General features: G+C 52.9%; 2 protein-coding genes across 2 annotated transcripts in view; one reads left to right on the forward strand and one right to left on the reverse strand.

Moving 5' to 3' along the window:
* The window catches only part of FANCI (FA complementation group I), a 24,730-nt gene extending 17,373 nt beyond the window's left edge, over positions 1–7,357 (forward strand). The window contains exons 28-40 of the mRNA XM_059482414.1: positions 14–90; positions 529–645; positions 1,342–1,393; positions 1,946–2,073; positions 2,198–2,266; positions 2,392–2,479; positions 2,785–2,969; positions 3,591–3,647; positions 3,731–3,790; positions 4,529–4,615; positions 5,706–5,801; positions 6,316–6,441; positions 7,163–7,357. Coding sequence (XP_059338397.1) covers positions 14–90; positions 529–645; positions 1,342–1,393; positions 1,946–2,073; positions 2,198–2,266; positions 2,392–2,479; positions 2,785–2,969; positions 3,591–3,647; positions 3,731–3,790; positions 4,529–4,615; positions 5,706–5,801; positions 6,316–6,441; positions 7,163–7,228 — 1,208 coding nt within the window. The 3' untranslated portion in view covers positions 7,229–7,357. The remainder of the gene's footprint in view (positions 1–13; positions 91–528; positions 646–1,341; positions 1,394–1,945; positions 2,074–2,197; positions 2,267–2,391; positions 2,480–2,784; positions 2,970–3,590; positions 3,648–3,730; positions 3,791–4,528; positions 4,616–5,705; positions 5,802–6,315; positions 6,442–7,162) is intronic.
* On the reverse strand, positions 6,844–19,186 carry POLG (DNA polymerase gamma, catalytic subunit). The gene is made up of 23 exons (XM_059482319.1): positions 19,140–19,186; positions 17,706–18,314; positions 16,707–16,902; positions 16,188–16,355; positions 15,800–15,946; positions 15,294–15,373; positions 14,915–15,097; positions 14,667–14,830; positions 14,343–14,466; positions 14,044–14,268; positions 13,805–13,919; positions 13,550–13,621; positions 13,338–13,457; positions 12,998–13,158; positions 12,843–12,896; positions 12,639–12,756; positions 11,755–11,890; positions 11,421–11,667; positions 10,832–10,954; positions 10,367–10,538; positions 9,904–10,112; positions 8,742–8,899; positions 6,844–7,644 (listed from the first exon to the last, which is right to left on the reverse strand). The coding sequence occupies exons 2-23, from the start codon at positions 18,284–18,286 to the stop codon at positions 7,583–7,585; spliced, it is 3,615 nt and encodes a 1,204-aa protein (XP_059338302.1). The 5' UTR covers positions 18,287–18,314; positions 19,140–19,186; the 3' UTR covers positions 6,844–7,582.
* Between the last annotated feature and the right edge of the window lie 57 nt (positions 19,187–19,243).

Genomic DNA, 19,243 nt, shown 5'->3' on the forward strand with positions numbered 1-19,243 from the left:
CTGTCTCTGCCAGATATTACTGATGGTGACGCAGAAGAAGCGGATATTAATGTCACAGAGAAAGCTGCCTTCCAGATCCGACAGTTTCAGGTGAGTACCACTGTGTGCTGCAAGTGTTCCAAAGCATTTGGGATTCTGGCAGGAAACACTGCTAGCTCTCTGTTGCTTGACCACAGGGTTGAGTTTGTGATAGCAACTGTGGCACTGACTCACTAGCAGTTCAGAGAAGTTTCTGATCCCTGAGGAAAGCTTCTTTAGGGTGGGTGGATGTGCATGTGTGTTTACAGAACTCTGGGTTCTTCAGTGCAGCATAAACTTACCTGAGTATTCTAAAAGTCACACTGACCATCTGCAGGCTGTATGTAAGCACTCCTATCAAAAATCAGCACTTGTTCTTGAGAAGAGTCCTGTTTTTGTACTCTTTGTCATTCTCCTTGCTGCTGATCCCTTTATCTGCTTGCAGCTTCTGGTTATTTGCTTATGCAACACATATTCACACTCAGGGAGTGTTTTCCTTCCCCTAACCAGAGGTCCCTGGTGAACCAGCTCAGCAGTGCTGAAGATGACTTCAATGCCAAGGAAACACAGTCACTCATCACTGTTCTCTCCACACTGTCCAAACTGCTGGACCCAGCCTCACAGCAGGTACTCCTCAGCCTTCACTTGGTGGCTGGGTGTCATAGCCAGGGGTGTGGGAAGAGATTATCAGATGGGGTTGGCATCTGTGGCCTCTGGCATGTGTCCCTGCCTCCTCCCACACACCACACCAGGTCAAAGGGACCATCCTGTTACACTGTGAAGGGCTCTCCTGTCACACACCCAAGGACACTTCAGAGGAAGTTGTTTTGCCATCCCACTCCTGAACATTCTGATCCTGCCTTTGGGCACCTGAATGATTTGTTTGCCTGAGCAGGGACTCCTAACATAGCCTAGTTGTGGTGTGGCCTCCACATGGGAGTAGAGGCAAAAAAGGCCAGCAGACTTGTGTCCAGTCCAAACTGGCTGAGTGCCTAATTCCTTCCATGCAAGGAGTCATTTTCTAAAGTGCCCCAATTTTACAAGCTAGGAACTGCACTAAGTGTGCCAGAAGTCTGGAGTCATCATTTACCTTAAATTAAATGGAGCTGTTACTCTGTCCAAGGGGATGTATAGCCATTACCCTGTCCTGGGTCTCAGTTTTTACTTGTTAGTGGGCTAAGTGTCCCTTGTGGAACTTCACAGGGCACAGCTGGGTTCCCTACTCATCTTCCTCTGCTATGATTCATTGTCTTGGATTTGTTTTACTAGAACTAGTTTTGAATTCTGTTTCAAACTCATGGTATCTTTTCTCCTCCTTAATAGTTTCTTCAGTTCCTGACTTGGACAGTCAAAGTTTGCAAAGAAAATGCTCTTGGTAAGTAAGCTTTGAGGAGCATATTTAGACGTGATGTGTCAGGTCTGACATTAGACCCTTACATGCTCTGTCCTGGTTTTACCTCTTTGTCAAGATACATTCAGGTCCCATTCTGTGGCAGATTGCCACAACATTGTGATATAAGTACAAGTTTTAGAGAGGGAGCTCAATCTCTAAAACTATTAGCATTTCTGAAGGAAAGGAAACTACTCACATACTTGACTTTTCTGCCTTGTTATTTAGGCTTAAATTGGGATTTATACTCTGGAAAGACATTACTCTTGCCAGGGTTTGTATTGCACTTCCTCAGTGCTTTTGGTCACCATTTTCCTATCACTCAACAGCTCCAGTGGGCCATAGTTCACCTTGCACTATTGCAAGGGATGCCTGATGTTTTAAACCTTGCTTTTGTAGCTGAGGTTATTTGGTAGGATTTTTACCTACTGCTGAATCCATACTGAATCTAAGACTTTCCCTCACTAGATGTCTGATGTTTCTAAGTAGCTAGGCAAGCTCTGCACCTGGCACTGTGTCACTTTCTCTTCCCCACAGAGGATATTTCCTGCTGCAAGGGTTTGCTGTCTCTGCTCTTCAGTGTCCATGTTCTCTACAAGAGCCCGGTTGGTCTCCTGCGGGAGCTTGCACAAGACATCCACGCCTGCCTGGGAGATATAGATCAGGTATGATGCAGGAGCAGCTGAGCTCTTCCTCACATAGTGCTGTCAGAACTGAGTGCATCTCTGGTGCAAACTGTGTGACAGCAGTTAAAGTCTAACCAGGATTTGTTTTCTCTCCTCTGCCCAGGACATAGAAGTGGAGGGTCGGTGCCATTTTGCCATAGTGAATGCCAAGACTGCAGCCCCCACTGTCTGTGTGAGTCAGAACAGCCTGTGTGTGACACCTGCAGAGTCCAGGGCTACTGTGCTTGGAGCAGCTTGCAGGTTCCTGTTGTGCCAAACTCCTCCAAAAATCTGTTTTGTTATTGGTTTCTGTCTCAGCTGCTGGTTCTGGGTCAGGTGGATAAGGTCCTTGAAGAGGTGGATTGGCTTATCAAGAAACTCACCAGTCTGGGGTCAGACACATCAGGTAATGAAAGTGGTCCAGTTCTTACTGTTACAGCTTTGTCAAAAACAGGTAAAGACAGAGATCAAAAAGATATTTGAGGATTTTGAGATAGCATCATCTGAGGTCAGCTTAAACTCTGCCTTGAGCTGGTTCCACATGAAAAAAGTAAGAAAAGGGTGTTGTCATAAAATGTCTCCAGTGCTTATTTTCCCTTTGCCCTACTGGGGCTTTATGCATCAGACCCAAAGATGGTCTTTTGTGCCTCCCACCTGCACAACTGGATTCATTGGATATATATTCACCAGATATTGATCTCTTTCTTGTAGAAGACCCCTCTCAGGCATCAAACCAAGCTCAGGCTCTGGAGAAAGGTGTAATTCTGCAGCTGGGAACTCTTCTGACAGTCTATCATGAGCTGGTGCAGACTGCACTCCCAGCAGGGAGCTGTGTGGACACACTGCTGAGAAGCCTCAGCAAGACATACACAATTCTCACCTCCCTCATCAAACATGTGAGTGTGCTCTGCTGACAGTGGGCTGCCTCTGAGCTAAAATCCTTCTCCCCATCTGCTGCAGCAAGCTCACAGTGACCCCTGGCAGCAGCTGTGCTCAGGACTGGCCTGTTGATCTCTTGAAGGAGTTGAGCCCTTGTTCTGCTGGCTTTCATGCCCTCAATTTCATGCCCTTTCTGAGCAGTGATAGTTGTACCAGTGGAGATAAAAGGAAAGCTTCTCTCCAGCTGAATTTGGCTTTGCATGGCTTGGAGTTGCTGTTTCCAGTGTGGGTTCCTCTGCACAACTGTGCACAATGAAGGGCACTCAGTGTTCTCACAGTGCTCACCAGCTCTGCCCTTGCCTCTCATTCCCATTCCCTGAAGCAGGACCTGGGGAAACTGGGCCATGAAACTCCACAGGCCTGTGGAGCTCCTTTGGGACAAGGTGGTGACTGCCCCAGAGCTGTCCTCTCACAGCTCTGGAATGCAGACATGCCATTTGGGATATAACCAGCCACTGGGGAGGATATCTGTGCAAATCCTGCCCTCCCCACTGTGCCATTGTGTGAGCTGCTTTGAGCTGCAGCTGGACACAGGATGGGAACAGCACACGTAGAAGAAACTCCTCTTTTCCTTGCAGTATATCCAGGCTTGCCGCAGCAGCTCACCTACCATCCCAGGAAGACTGGAAAAGCTGGTGAGTGTGAGCAAATTCCTGGGGAAATGGCTCATTGCCTTGAGTTAGGAGTAACAGCAGCCTCTCTGTCTGCTCCTTTGCAGGTGAAGCTCTCAGGCTCCCATCTGACCCCACAGTGTTACTCATTCATTACTTACGTACAGGTGAGGCCTGAATTAACTGGCAGAATCACAGGCAGTCTGTCTGATGCTGAGTGGTGTATCAGCTTCAGTACACAGGCACTCTTGGGGATTATTAATCTTCTTGACATGACCTGAGTTTCTTACAGTTCAAGCTTTACTTTGTCAAATATAGCATAAGACATTTCAGCACCATTGGGACTGAACATGCTGATTTCTGCTTGAGCAGGAAAGGAGCTGGGCTTTAGCTGGGCTTTTTTTTCCCCCTCTGTTCATGTGGGGCTTTTTGGATGAGATTAATACTGCTGTTAACCACAATGGCAAATAAAGGTCAACAACACTGCAGTCATCACAGTGTGAAGTAATGTGGGTGCCAAAGACTGCAGTGCTGGAGCTGGGATTTATCTGCCTGGAGAGGACCTGGGTACTTATGTGAGGACCACAGGAATTTTACAACATATTGGGGAAGGTGTCATGGTGTGCAGAGCTATCACTGCTGGAGATTTCTCATGCATGCATATTTCTGATTGTATAAATTACAAAATAAGTTTCTTTCTTGGTTTTGGGGTTTTTGTTTTGGGGTTTTTTTTTTTTTTTTTTTTTTTGAGATCACACCTAATTCTACCCTTATATTGCTACCTTTCTGCTACCTAGCTGGTAATGCTATTAGCTGGCTAGAGCAAGGACTTCTCTGGCCTTTCTTGGCTAGCCTTTCTTCCCTGCTTACCCTCTAATGACACATCTTTTGGCATTCTCCTTCAGAACATCCACAGTGAGAGCTTAAGCTTTGTAGAAGAGAAGAAAAGGAAGAAGAAAGACGATGAAGCTGCTGCAGTCTCCACAGTAATGGTAAGACTGACTCACTCCATGAGAATATAGGCAGGATCATGTACCTCGAAGTTTGTGGTACCTGGTGGCTTCTTACAGATCACCAGACAATTTGTCATTTGGACCTTTAAGTAAAAATGAAATTTAATATACTGTAATTTAGAGGAAAGTCTAAAAAAGCACAAACAAACAAAATACAACAACAACAAAAAAAAAAAAAAAAAACAAAAAAACAAAAAACCAACAAAACAAAACAAAAAAAAACCAACACAACAAAAAAGCCATCTTCACTAAATGCAGCTTAAATCCCATAGACATGAAACAAAGGTCAATCTGGATAGTCTGCCTTGTCTGGTATTTTCACCATTTGGGTAAGCTATGAAATTAGAGATAAGGGCTAATTTATTGGAACTGATGTTGCATCCTCTTTAAGTGTTTCTTAATTTTATCAGTACATTTAAAGATGAAGGAAGGCATGGATTCCACTAAAGTAAAGCAGTTGAAAATGACTGGATTGTTTGTTTGGGAGCAAGTGAGCAGGCTGGCAGGTTCCTGGTCCTTGATGTCCTTTGTTTGTGCTCCCAGACAGCATTTCCTCCGTCTCGTCAGCTGTCCCAGACATTCCTGTGATGTTAAGGGTTTAAAAAAGCCACAAGTATGATCTTCCTAGCATTTCCCTGAGTGTATGGAAATGGGCAGAAATGCTGCATGTCCTTCACCACTCTGTCACCACGGGGAACAAACACCAATGCTGGTGAATAAGCAGGAAAACAATGTGGTGAAACATCAGGGTCCTCCTTGCTTGGATGGCTCATGCTTGTGGTGCCTTGGGAGAGCTGGAGCAGAGGAGGTGCTGACAGGGATGTCAGGGCTGTGGACTGCAGGCAGAGCACAAAACAATGCACAGGAGAGCCTCACTGCAGAACCATCGTGGGAGTCAATTTAAAGCTAGTGACAAAGCTGGCAAGGCTTGCAGGGTGGGGCAGGACTGGTACAGAGCAAGGCTACTGAAGACTCTTTTCTAAATTGAGAATGTTCTGGTGTTCATGTCATGCTACAGTGCCATTGTGCCCTTTCAAATCTGACCCATCTCACTCCTCTCACATTTCAGGCCAAGGTGCTTCGGGAGACCAAGCCAATCCCAAACCTGATTTTTGCAATTGAGCAATATGAGAAGTTCCTTATCCATCTCTCCAAGAAGTCAAAGGTAAAGTAAAGCAGAGAGATCTGCAACCTGAACCTGGTGAACAGTGGGATCAATGGCATGGTGGAAGGCTGTTGTTAAAGTCTCTGTTAATGCTCAAATTAGGAAGGTGTAGGAACCTTTCAGCCTTTGCCCATGCTCCTGGCCCAACACTGCTGAATTGTTGACACATTGATACCAGCCCGTGCCACCATCAGCCCACATCTGTGGTTCCAGGTGGAGCAGAACCATGCACAACTCATGCCAGTCTCCCCTAGTCTGTGTCATGAAATGTACCACAACAAGGCCCACGAGAGTGAGAGTGAGAGTAGCTGGCAATCACTTGGCTTTTAGGAGAATGTAAATGGGCCCCTGGACTGCACAGGGGCAGGAGCTTTTTCACCCTCCTTGTGCTTCAATCCTGCATTATTATGGACTCTCTGATGGACTCTGTCCCAGTGCTGTGCAAAGGACTAGGCAGGGTAAGAAACTAAACTTAAGAGGCTCCTGGCTGAATGTTTCCCCTGGGTTGCTGCAGGTGAACCTGATGCAGTACATGAAGCTGAGCACCTCCCGGGATTTCCGCATCAACGCCTCCGTGCTGGACAGCGCCCTGCAGGAGCGCAACTCCGAGCATGCTGAGAACGAGCCCCACAATGACCAGGTCAGAGTTCATCCAGCTGCTTTTACTGATAGTTTCCTCCTCTTTAGAAGCCAGCTGTATTTGTGAGTTGTGCAGAACAGCTTGTCTTCCCTAGGTTAGATCTCACTCTAATACTAAGCTGATAGGAAGGAGCGAACAGCTTCTCTCAGAACACCCACTACAGCCCAGCCCGCTGCCTCTAGCAGCCTTTATTTTCATGCACCAGCTCTGTGTTCCTGGTCTAGGGGAAGTGCATCTGTTAGCCAGAATCAGACCTTTGCAGCACAATGCAAACTGGTTTTGTATATTAAGACCTGTCAGGGCAGATTCTACAAGGCATCATCCTCCTCAGACCCACCTCTACAACATAGTGCTGGTGAAGGCAGTGCAACATGCTGGCTAAGAAAAATAAACAGGTTACTCTGCTGATTGTCCAGGTTTTTATTGGTGCTTCTGTCCATATTTTCCTGAGTGTTTCAACAGCCAAAACACAGGACAGAGTCCCTGTCCTGTGCCACTGGTAGCCCGTGGTCTAAGTTCCAGCATGAAGTTGGGAGGGGGTGGCCCATGGGGAAAGTCTCAGTGGCTGACAGGAATCCCATATTCAGGTCATTTTGCTAGTGAGAAAAAAAAGTTAAATCCTGTTCTGCACAGCTGGCTTCTTGCTCTAGGTAACCATTCCTTAGACTATTCACACAAAAACAATCACACTCTACTTCTGCTCTCTCCCTCCCCTCTCCAGAGCAGCACAGCAGAGCAGACAGATGAGAACCAGGAACCCAAAAAGAAGAGACAGAGAAAAAAATAAACTGGAGTTGCTGCCACTGCCTCCACTCACAGTGCCCATTCCACGGTGGACTCTCCTTGGTCTCAGAGGCTGCAGATATGGAGATGATGGCTTATTGCTTCTCTTGCCAGCTGCTTCTGCCTTCTACCTTTGTGTCCACGGGAGCAACTCTGGCCCCTGTCTCAGGTTTCACAGCTGGCTGCTGCCATCAGAAGTGCCTCTGCTATTTGAATCTTCCCCAGGAATATCCCTTCTTACAGCAAAAGGGAAAGGGAGCAGCTGGGATCAGTTAGTCCCTGCCAAGAGATCTGCTTCTGAAAGGACAGGGAGGCTTTGGCACGCAGTCTGGACAATTGTCCTGGCCCTCTGGTGTTGTCACTGCTTCTCCAGCGAACCTTTGGTTATTTCAATTATCTGATATATATCCAGTGCTTCCCCTGGAAGACAAGGGGACAGTCAGTTCCCTGCAGTACACTCAGACTGTGCAATGCAAGAGAGCAATGGTTGGGATCTGCTTTAGTTCAGAGCACCTAGCACAGAACACCCTAAATTCATTCAAACTTATGTTTTGGGTGGTGGTGAGAATGCAGAAACCAGCACCAGTAGGGAGCTGGGAACATGAGCTGTTGTGCCTTGGAGTTGAAGCTGCTGTGTGCATCTCCTGAGCAGCCAGAGGCCACAGCTTCCTCTGCCCAGGCTGGTTTTGCTGTTATGTTTTTGCTGACCCTGATTGTGATGCACTCGTTTAATTTGCCTTGTTCTTGGTGAAAAGTCCCCATTTTGCCTACAGAGCACAAATCCTGTTTCTGAAAGCACCCTTTGCCTGTAAGAGTCCTAATAAAGGTTATTTAAGGGCAGAGCATCTGATGTGTGCAGTGACTGAGAGAACAAATGTGAGGGCAGGTTCTTCCCTTATGTGGTGAAGAGCTGCTGCACAGTGAGAAGGAGCTGCTTTCCCAACCACGAGTTAAATGTCTGCTTGCAGCAATTGGAGGGCTACACTGACAGCAGACAGGGATGGCTTGAGGCCTTGGGCCTGCTGAGGAAGCACCCAGCAACACCAGAATAGTGCTTGGCAAAGGGAGAGCAGGGAAGGAGGGAAAGGAATGAAAGATTTTGGGTCTGCAGGGCAAAATTGATAAAACAAGGTTGCTGAGGTGCTTCCTTTCAGAGAAGAAGAAATTAAATTTGGTTTGTGTTGAAAGTGCCAGGAGGGCTCCTCCAAGGGGCACAAAGCAAACAAAGTGTGGGAGAACAGAGCCAGGCCTGGCTCATCACTCACAAATATTTGGAAAGCAGCAGCATGAACACTTGAGGACTGAGGAAGGAGGGGCAGGTTCCAGCACAGTGGCTGCCCTGTAGGTCAGAGGATGTGCCAGGAACCAAGGGGCTCATGAGGTGCCTCAGCTAAGCAGAGCCCTCAGGGAATGACTGCTCAGGCCAAGTGCTCTGCTTAAGCTGGGAAGGCTCATGCAGAGGAGATTCCACGGGGCAGCTTGCAGGTGGAGAGGAGATTCCAGGGACCATTGCTCACCTTGAGGGATGCCATACTTCTCCATCCCCATGGGATTTGATGGTGTCACACAGTTCATGGTCACCTCTTTCCTTAAGCACTGGTCAATGTCCACTGCACTGAAGAAAGCCACTGACTGTGGCAGGTCCTGGAGGCCCAGTTTGTAGGCAAACATGCACCTGCAGAGCAAGAAAGCATCAGCCACATTTACCAAACTGGCCAGCCACCCCTCACAGGGTATTCTCACTCAGCAGGGGGGGACAAGGAGCTTTCTAAGCCCTGGATAGCAGGAGGGTCTGGAATTGCTATAGTGAGCAAGGGAGGAACAGCAATGGCGCCTCCTTGGAAGGAATGGAGCCTCCTCAAGAAAAGGGAAGAATCTAGCCCCTCACTGCTGGCTAATCCTCCCTGGCAGGCAGAGCAGATGCAGGATTTTCCCAGCAGGAAGCCCTGTGCTCACAGGAGCCAGCACAAAGGCAGGAACGTCAGGGTGCCTGCCCTGCTGTGGCTGCAGAAAGGCTGTTTGTGTCAGTCCTGCCTCCACACAGGAGCAACAGCTCACCTTGGCCAGCTCCTGTGTAACCAAACACCTCACGGTGCTGGGAGGGGGATTTGGCAAAGCTGGTTGGGACAGAGCTGGATCAATAGGAGCCCTTGGAGGTCAGGAGTTTCTAGGCTGAGCTTAGTTCTGTGTGGGGCAGGGAAGCAGCAGGAACACCCCATGTTGTGGGAGGGGGACAGCACTGGTGCTCACAGCAGAGATGAGCCATGCCCCTTGCTGTCCCCTGAAGGAAGCAGGAGATGAGGGATGGGACAGTTTCAGGCTCCCAGCTCCTAAACCAAGCCCAAAGGCTGCTGCCATGTGACAGCTGCAGACCCAAAGGGAGTGTGATGCACTTGCATCCCAGCACAGCCAGTGACTGGCCCCATCCCTGCAGGGCCAAAAGCTCATGATAAAAAAACCCTTTTGTCAGCACATTATCCCTGAAAATCAAAGCTGAGATCCATTTATAGCATGAAGGAACTGCAGCCTCCAGTGCTGCTAGCTTGCCCTGAGCAGGAAAAAACTGCTCTGCACCAGCTTGCTGCAGGCAAAGCCAAGCCCAGCCCCCGGGGCTTGCCTGTCCCACTCTGGAGTCACAGCTGCTGCTGCCCAGGAGGCAGCAGAGCCATCAGAGCTCACCTTGTGAGGAGGTTGGTGATCTGCAGCGCCAGGGCGGCCCGGTAGCGATCCTGGTGCTGCACCAGGTACCGCACCTCGTCGTGGATGCTGATGCAGAAGCGCCCGTTGATGTCAAACTCCTCAAACAGCCACTTCATGGCAACCAGCATGAGGTGCAGGTAGTCCACAGCTGAGCTCTGCACCACCCAGTTCACCCTGCTGGTCACAAACTGGGGAAGGAAAGAGATGGACAGTAAGAGAGCACTGCAGTCAAGGGCATGGTACCTGTACACGGGAGAAATCTGTTAAACTCAGGGTGGTTGGGTGTTCTTGGTGGCACGGAGATAAAGGCACAATGGGTTTCCTGAATGGCTACAAGAGCCTACTGGGCCTCCAGCAATCTGAGAGGGGCTTAACAACAGCCACCCATTTCAGAATATATAAGCAAAGCCAAAATCTCAGCATCCCAGAGCTGCATCCTTACCTCCCCCTTGACCATGGCAGGCTCCAGGGCCCTGCTGATGTGGCAGCCCAGCACTGGGGTCTGTGGGGAGGGGGATAAGGCAATGCTTTCCAGTTTGTTGAACATCTCAGACTCAGTGCCTCCAGCCCACACTCTTTGCTCCACCACATTCCACTTCTTCTCCCACCGGGACCTGTGGGGCAGAGGGGAGGTTTGCTGGAAGAGTGGGAGGGGGCTGCAGGTCCCCATTTGAGACCCTCAAACACTCCCTCCTGGTTTGGGGCAGCAGGATGAGACTCTGCTAACTGTTCAATGGGAAAGTGGGCGAGGCTGACAGCCCTCAAATCAAACCTCCTTGGCCGTGGAGGAGCAGGAAGGGTGGACCAGGACAATCCAGCCCCATGTCTCCTCTCTGCCCATCAGGCTGCAGCCCTCTCCCCCTCACATCCTGATGCCACAGAGCCATGCAGGGTCAGACCATCTCACCCTTTCATGGCTTCTCTCTGGAGCCGCTGGACATCCTGGGCCGACACCGATCCATCCTCTGCCCTGTCCACAGCCAGGTCCAGCTTGGTCACCAGCCACTCCCCCTCCTCAGAGAGATGAAACCTGTGACGGCGTTCACAGGGGTTTTTGGATGAGGGAAGAGACGAGGATCTGACTCCATGTTGCAGAAGGCTTGATTTATTATTTTATGACATATATTATATTAAAACTATACTAAAGGAATAGAAGAAAGGATTTCATCAGAAGGCTAGCTAAGAATAGAGAAAGAAGGAATGAATAACAAAGGCTTGTGGCTCGGGCTCTCTGTCCAAGCCAGCTGGGCTGTGATTGGCCATTAATTAGAAACAGCCAACATGGCCCAATCAAAGATCCACCTGTTGCATTCCACAGCAGCAGATAATCAATGTTTACATTTTGTTCTTGAGGCCTCTCAGCTTCCCCGGAGGAAAAATCCCAAGGAAAGGACTTTTCATAAAAGATGTCTGTGACAGAAACCTGCAGGGGAGAGCGAGTAACCCAGCTCCTCTGGCTGGAGCACCACCACCAGCCCTGCCCAGGCTGCACCCACCTGCGGATGCCCTTGGTGACGGCGTACATCTGCTGGGCCTTGTCCCGCGCCTGCTGCGGCGTGAGCCGGTGGTTGAACTGCATCAGCAGCCGCTCGGCGAAGGGCTGCCCTGCCCCGTAGATGCGCCCGTAGTTGAAGACCTTGGCGTGCTCCCGGCTGATGCCCACCGTGGCGGCTGTTTTGCTGTGCAGGTCTGTGCCGTTGCTCTTCTTGCCCTGCAGGGTCATCCAGCCGAAGGCTGTGCAGCCTGAGGGAGGGGAGGAGAGGGTGGACGCCCAGTGGGATCAGGATGAGGATCAGGGATCAGCCCCTGCCCGCCAGAGCCCCGGCTCACCGTGCATGCCGGCGAACTGCGCCTCGCCCAGCACCGCCGCGATCCACAGCTCCTGGGAATCCACGTCTGCTCCCACCAGCGCGTAGCCAGGTGGCACCTGCACCATGGCCTTCAGCTCACTGCCCACCCTGTCGGCCTGCAGGACACGATGGCCAGGTCAGCAAGCCCCTCTCCTTCTCCATGGCACAAGAGCAGCCTTCCTCCCACAGCCACAGAGTGCTGGCACAGCACTCCCTGTGCTCCTATATTGTCATCTTTATTGCAGGGGTTCCATACTGTTGTCTCCTTATCACAAAAGTTTCACACCTTCTTGTTGTTTCTGTGGGCAGCTCCTCAGAGCACTGACTTTCTTCTTCACAAAGCAGCCAACTGACTCCAGTTCCCCTCTCAACTAGCCAACCCGCTCTTTGATAGCATCTTCTTCTCATTGGTTACAGCTGTGGCCTGTTAAAGTCAGGCCTGCTCCTAATCTTTGATAACTGACCCAGCTGCAGCTCCTTAGGGGTAAGATTACATTCTACACTATCTTTATTTTCTTATATTCTATTCCCCTACACCCCTAAGTTTTGCTCTCAATGTAAAAACCAGGTTTAACTCATGTGGAGCATCACCCATTTGATTACCCCAGCAGAGAAGAAGGGGAGCTTGAGAAAAGAGAGAAATTGGTATGCTGGTGTTTTGTTCCACTTTCACCACATCCTGAAGCTCCAGAGCCCCTGCCAACTCCTTCCTTTCTCCCACATGAAAATACATCAGCAAGAGGATGTGCTCTGGCCCTGCTACCCCAAATCCCAGCATCCATATCCAACCCAAGCACCTCCCATCAGTCCAAAACACACAGGGAGCCCCAAATCACCCCCACAAGGATCCAAGCGTGGCCATACCCGGGCGTTGCTGGCTGTCAGCCAGGTGGGCTCCACGGCCCGGCGGGTGACAGTGCCTGCAGTCACCACCTGCGGCAGGATGGCCCCATAACTCTCCTCCTCGTTGTAGTCAGGATGCCTGGGACAGAGGCAATGATGAGCACCACCCTGCAAGAGCCCTCGTGGTGCAGGGTAAAGGGAACAGTCCGGATTTGGGTACTGTACCTGGTCACCACACGAGGCAGCTCCCCCTTCTTCAGCCACACCACCATCTGGGAACTGAGGGGACACATGGCAGGTGAGATGCTGAGCCCCTGTGCATCCACACAAACACCCCTGCCTCCACCCACAGCGGTGTGACCATGAAAGCAGCTGCTCACCTGATCCTCTTGTGAGCATTCCTCCAAAATGAGATCATTTTGTTAATCTCAAGGGCTCTTGTCCCGTGGGTGCGGCCCACAGCAGCCCGCAGGGTGCCGTCCTCCATCTGGGGCAGGAAATCCTTGGCAAAAGGGCTTCCCACGTTGTTATCATTCCCATCCTTTAGCAGCAAAAGAGGTGTCAGGGCTCAGCAAGCCTCCACTCCCCATCAGCAAAGCTCTGTGCATCCCCCTGTCCCAGCTACAGAGATGGATTTCCCCACCCAATCCCATGGGATGAGATCATGTGGGTCCCAGCAGCACTGTGGGGACAGGAAGAACATCAGGAGCCCCAACTTGCCTTGTGAGGCAGCTTGAAGAACCAGCACCCAGGGATGTTGACATCGTTGTAGGGACCATTGCCATGGTGGAACGAGGGTTTGCTCTTCTTCTCTGCACACCTCAGCTCTTCCATCTCCTCCTGCGACCAGCAAAGTCAGGCAATGCCAGGAGGGGGAAACCAAGGAAAGAGAGACCAATCCACCACCCCATTCCACAGGAAACCTCCCTTACCAGCACCAGGCTCTGGTCTGCTTTGCTCATTTTCTCCTCTGGATCCACCTCAATCCGGCTCAGCTCCTCCATCTGCAGCAGAGAGGGACCGTGGGGGAGCCAGATCAAACACCAATCCTCCAGCAACCCTTATTAAAGGGAATTTCTTACTTGCAGCCCCTGGGGCTGCACACAGGGCTGGTTTCTGCATGCACACAAGAGGAAGCACAGCCCCACACCTCCCTCCCACCAGGGACCCTCCATCCCTTCCTTCACCTTCTGCCAGATCGTGCTGCTGTCCATCACCTCATCCTCCACAGCTGCCTCCAGCCCCAGGGGCTGCTCCTTGCCCTTCTCCAGGCAGTGCTGCCTGTACAGGCTCTCAATCACCCTGGCAGAGGAGAGGGCAGGGCTGATGCACCCACAAAGGGCAGCACCTGGGCAGAGTGCCAGGGAGATCCCAGATACCCCTTTGGGGCAGCTCCCAGCCCAGCACTCCATCCCATCCCTCTCACCTGTGTGGGCAGGAGGGGCCCTCGCTCTCTCCAGGGGCTGCTGGCAAATTGTCCTGCCGTCCTGGCACCAGGTATCCCCAGCCATGCTTCTCTGAGTAGTGGAGGGGGAATCCATCCCAGGCCAGGCGCATCAGCTTCGGGGTGACCCTCATCTGCAGGCTGATGAGGCTGGGCCCAGGCACCCAGCCCTCCTCCTCCAGCCGCGGGCACAGCTTGCGGTACCAGCTGGGCATGGGAGCAGCAGGGCGGGTCAGAAAGTGCAGGGACAGCCCTGGGGACACACAGGGTGCCCAACTCACCCCGGGTGGCCTGGCAGGTGCTGGAGTCTCTTGGGCTGCAGTGTGACCGTCTCCTTCAGGCGCTCCAGGCAGAGCTGGCTGGCAGAGACTTTCAGCTCCTCTTCCTCACTGGGGGGACCAGGGTCTGCTGGGGCAAGGAGAACTGGCTTGCACAGGGCACCCTCTGTGCCACCCTTCTGGGGACAGGGACACCAAACCATCCCACACCACACGCAGCAGCATGGAATAGGCCAGCAATGATTCACCCTGCAGCAGCAAACCTTGTCCACCCCTGGGAAGGCAGCCCTGGAGCATCCCTCACACCCAGGTATCCCCTGTGCTCACCCTCCTGCCACTCCTGGGCTGACTCTTCTGCTTCCATCACTGCTGGGGAGACTTGGCTGTTCCCATCCTGACCTTTCTTCTTCTTCTTCTTCCCTGGATTTTTCTTTTGCTTAAACTCCTGTGTGTCCCACTCGAGATCCCAGAGCCAAGGGTCATCCTTGTACCTGGTGACACACCATTGTCACACCACAGCCTTGCTCCTGTCCCTCACAACCACCCACAGCCCCACATGGACCAGCCCAGGGTACCTGTGCTCGTGCAGCAGCTGACAGGCATCGTTGGCCAGGTTCATCAGGGACTTCTTCATCTCCTTCTGCAGCTCCTCGTAAATACCCTGAGCATCATCCAGGTATCTGTTCCAGTTCCCATTGACTGGCAGGTAGGACACTCCCATCTCCAGCATCCCTGCAAACGTGACAGGGTGGGGGCACCTGGACCCCAAAGCAGCAAGGAATTAGAAATCTGCCAGAGGGGACAGGCCCTGGAAGCACCAGACTACAACAGACATGAATGTGTCTTCATCTAGAGCTTCCCAGCCTCACAGAACCCTCGATGCTCTTCCCCTCCCCAGTGCCCACCAAGCCCACAGCCCCTTGGCCAACACCAGCCAGAAGCTGGAGCTCTCACCTCTCCATAAACAGCGGCAGCTGCTCTTGGAACACCTCATGGGTGGCCTGGACATCACGGGCGCAGTATGACACCAGGTCCTGGGGAGGGACAGCAGCAGGTGAGGGCAGGCAAAGCAGCCACCCCTGTGCCAGCACAGGGCAAGGCATGGGGGCTGCAGGAGCACAGAGCAGGGCACAGCCCCACGCACACCCAGGGCTGCAAGGAAGGGCAGCAAAATGGAAACTGCCCCAGCAAAATGGAAACTGCCCCAGCAATATGGAAACTACACCAGCAACATGGAAACTACACCAGCATGGAAACTACCCCAGCATGGAAACTACCCCAGCAAAATGGAAACTACCCCAGCATGGAAACTACCCCAGCAAAATGGAAACTACCCCAGCATGGAAACTACCCCAGCAATATGGAAACTACTCCACAGAATGGAAACTACCCCAGCAGCCACTACCACCCTGCTCCCCTCTCCAGCTCCTGCTGCCTGTCATTAGGATGGCCTCCTGCACCTGGAAGTTGCTCCTGATGTCAGCCATGGTGCCCTTGACAAAGAGCTCCCGTGCCTCCTTCTCCAGGGGCTCCCCCCCGACGTAGAGCGCGTGCACGTCCGCCAGGTTGTTGATGCTGCCAACGTGCACCCAGTCCCACGAGGTGACCTGTGACAACAGGGGGGTCACACAGCGTGGGAGGACAGCCAGCTGCAGCCAAGATCAGGAGGAGTACAGGATGCCTCTGCTCCAGCTATGATCAAGGCCACCTTATCTGAAACGCGCTGGGACAGCTTCACTCAGCGGAGCTGCTCCTCTCTGCCAGAACAGCAGCAAACAGCCCTGGCACAGGAGCACAGGGTCCCCTGGCACCCACAGCACTGCCAGCAGCTCAGCTCCCCTCACTCACCGCCGGCCCCTCGGCCTTGCTGCGTGTTTTCTTCATGTGCTCCTTGACCTGCTGCAGCCCCCTCCTCTTGCCCTGCTTGGCAGCCATCCAGAGGCTGCGCTGGAAGCCCGTCAGCCCCGAGATGGCCATGTGCATGCTCATGGTGTCCAGGAAACGCATCTTGGAGCCCTGGGACAGCACAGGGGGACAAAAGAGAGGGTTTGGGATATGCTGGAGGAGCTACAAGTCCTCTGCTTAAGCTGCTTTTGCCTCCCACACTCCCCAAAAGCATCCCCAGTGCAGGCTGTCAGTTCCTCAAAGGCTGCTGCCCCTGCAGCCTCCAGCAGCCCTATAGGGTGCAAGAATATCTTCTTCTAAAGGGATCCAGCCCCAAACCTGTTCTGCAGGACAAAGTGAGCACAAACCTGAGGTACCTGTGCAGAACAGCATCTGCCAAAATAACCCTCAAGAGCCAAAGCAAAGTATCATCTCGGTAAGAAATTGCAGCTGCCAGAACAAAACCAAGGCTCAGTGGATTACCTGGATGAGATACTGCTCCTTGATGAACGCCCGGTCGAAGGCCACGTTGTGTCCCACCACCACTCTCTCTGTCCAGTCCTGTTTGCTGGCACAGCTGGCACCTGCTGGGCTCTCCATGGGAATGAGGTCGGCCAGGGTGAGGCGGCTGGACCAGGAGTAACGCTGCTCCAGCAGCCGCCTGCTGCACCACGAGTACCTGCGGGGGACAGGTGGCACCTGTGGCTGTCACAGAGCAGCCACAGTGCCATGGGGGGCTGAGCAGGACCCCACCTGTGCAAGGGAGGTGACAACCCAAGGGAGAGCTGTTCTAGCTAAGCAGGACACACCCCCCACATCCCAGAGCCATGCTCTGGGGCTTTGCTGTGTCTTCCCTTCAAGCCAGCAGTGGATGCAGGAAGAGGCTCCACTCAGGACCATCCCCATCTGCCACAGACATCTTTTATGAAAAATCCTTTCCTTAGGGTTTTTCCTCCTGAGAAGCTGAGAGGCCTCAGGAACAAAATGTAAACAATGGTTATCTGCTGCTGTGGAATGCAACAGGAGGATCTGTGATTGGTCTCATGTGGTTGTTTCTAATTAATGGCCAATCACAATCAGCTGCCTCAGACTCTCTGTCTGAGACACAAGACTTTGTTATCATTCTTTCCTTCTCTGTTCTCAGCTAGCCTTCTGATGAAACCCTTTCTTCTTTTCTTTTAGTATAGTTTTAATATAATATGTATCATAAAATAATAAATTGAGCCTTCTGAAACACGGAGTCAGATCCTCATCTCTTCTCTCATCCTCAGACCCCTGCAAACACAGTCACAAGAGCTGTTTTAGCTAAGCAGGACACACACCTCACATCCCAGAGCCACTCTCTGGGGCTTTGTTGTGCCTTCCCTGCCAGCCAGCATGGACTGCAGGAAGAGGCTCCACTCAGGACCATCCCCATCCCCTCACAACCATCCCCTCCAGCCCTGCTGTGTCCCCAGTCCTGCTGCTGTCACCGCATCTCACCATGCGTGCGGGGACACCGCCACGGCCAGCGTGGGGCAGTGCCCCTCGGCCACGCACACCTCCACATCCAGCACCAGCGCCCGCTCCTCGGGGAACTCCACGGGCTCCGCCTGGCCCTGGGGGCCGTAGCGGGTCCAGCCCAGGCGCCAGGCCCAGCGCTCGGGCAGCGGGGGCAGCTGGCAGCGCAGCAGCTCCTCGGCCGCCTCCAGGTAGGGCAGGCTCTGCTTCTGCGCCAGCAGCCGAAAGTGCTCGTCGATGTCGCGGCCGTACATGCGGGGCAGGCGCAGCTCCACGTCGGGCAGCGTGGAGGTCTCCCTGCCCCACAGCCCGTGCTGCTGCAGGTGCTGCACGCTGCGCTGCACCTCCTCCGCCGAGTAGCGCACCCGGGCGCCGCGGAAGATCTGCTCGTGGAGGCTCCTGGACAGCATCTGGATGTTGAGGGGGTTCATGCGCCGCTGGCCCGTGGATGGCTCCTGGCCGGGCTCCTCTGGCAGGGGGCGGCTGGCTGAGGAGCTGGAGGGGCAGCGCCGGGGCTGGGGGCTGCAGCCCCGCACCGAGCGCACCCAGGACACGCGCCTCATCGTCCCTCTGGGATGAGGGGAGCCGGAGCTGCAGGGGGGAAAGGCAAACGGTGAGCTCAGCACTGATCACTGCCATGCACACACTGTCACACGCTCCTCTGTACAGCTGCGCCCCCATACAGCCTTCCCCCCATATAGCTATGTCCCCATACAGCCGTGTCCCCCAAAGAGCTGCGCCCCCATACAACCGTGTCTCCCATATAGCTGTGTCTCCCACACAGAGCCATGTCTGCCATACAGCTGTGTCTCCATACAGCCATGTCCCCCATATAGCTGCATCCCTATACAGCCTTTCCCCCTATATAGCTGTGCCCCCATACAGCCTTCCCCCCATATAGCTGTGTTCCCATACAGCCGTGTTCCAAATAGCTGTGCCCCCTACAGCCGTGTCCCCCATAGAACTGTGCCCCCATACAGCCATGTCCCCTATATAGCTGTACCCCTATACAGCCTTTCCCCCTACATCGCTGTGCCCCCATACAGACATTTTCTCTCACATAGCTGTGTCCCCATACAGATGTTTTCTCTCATTTAGCTGTTTTACCCCATACAGGTGTTTTCCCCCATAAAGCTGTGCCCACCATACAGCCGTGTCCCCAAACAGACGTTTCCCCATGCAGATAGTTTCCCCCGTACAGCCGTGCCCCATACAGATGTTTTGCCCCGAACAGCCGTGCCCCATCCAGATGTTTCCCCCATCCAGCCGTGCTCCCCACCCAGCCGTGCATGCCGTACAAATGTTCGCTCATACCGGTATTTCCCCCATAGAGCCGTGCCCCCATACAGCTGTTCCCCCCCATACAGCTGTTCCCCCCCATACAGCTGTTCCCCCCCAAATCCCCCCCGTCCCCACCTGCTCCCCGCAAGCGCCACCGGGGCCTGGGCCGCCGGGCAGATCCAAACTGGGGCGCCCGGGGGAGCTTCCGGCCGCCGTGACGTCCCGTCCCGTCCCGCCCC

This window comes from Ammospiza nelsoni, chromosome 14 (assembly GCF_027579445.1).
Source record: "Ammospiza nelsoni isolate bAmmNel1 chromosome 14, bAmmNel1.pri, whole genome shotgun sequence".
Taxonomy (NCBI): domain Eukaryota; kingdom Metazoa; phylum Chordata; class Aves; order Passeriformes; family Passerellidae; genus Ammospiza; species Ammospiza nelsoni.

What these genes read in the sequence shown, in the direction of transcription:
- POLG (XM_059482319.1), bottom strand. Translation starts at nt 18,286, where the DNA reads ATGAGGCGCGTGTCCTGGGTGCGCTCGGTGCGGGGCTGCAGCCCCCAG. An exon ending in ACATCAGGAGCAACTTCCAG is followed by an intron (nt 15,374 to 15,799) that starts GTGCAGGAGGCC and finishes GTCCCTCCCCAG; the next exon opens with GACCTGGTGTCATACTGCGC. An exon ending in AATGCTCACAAGAGGATCAG is followed by an intron (nt 12,897 to 12,997) that starts GTGAGCAGCTGC and finishes GTGTCCCCTCAG; the next exon opens with TTCCCAGATGGTGGTGTGGC.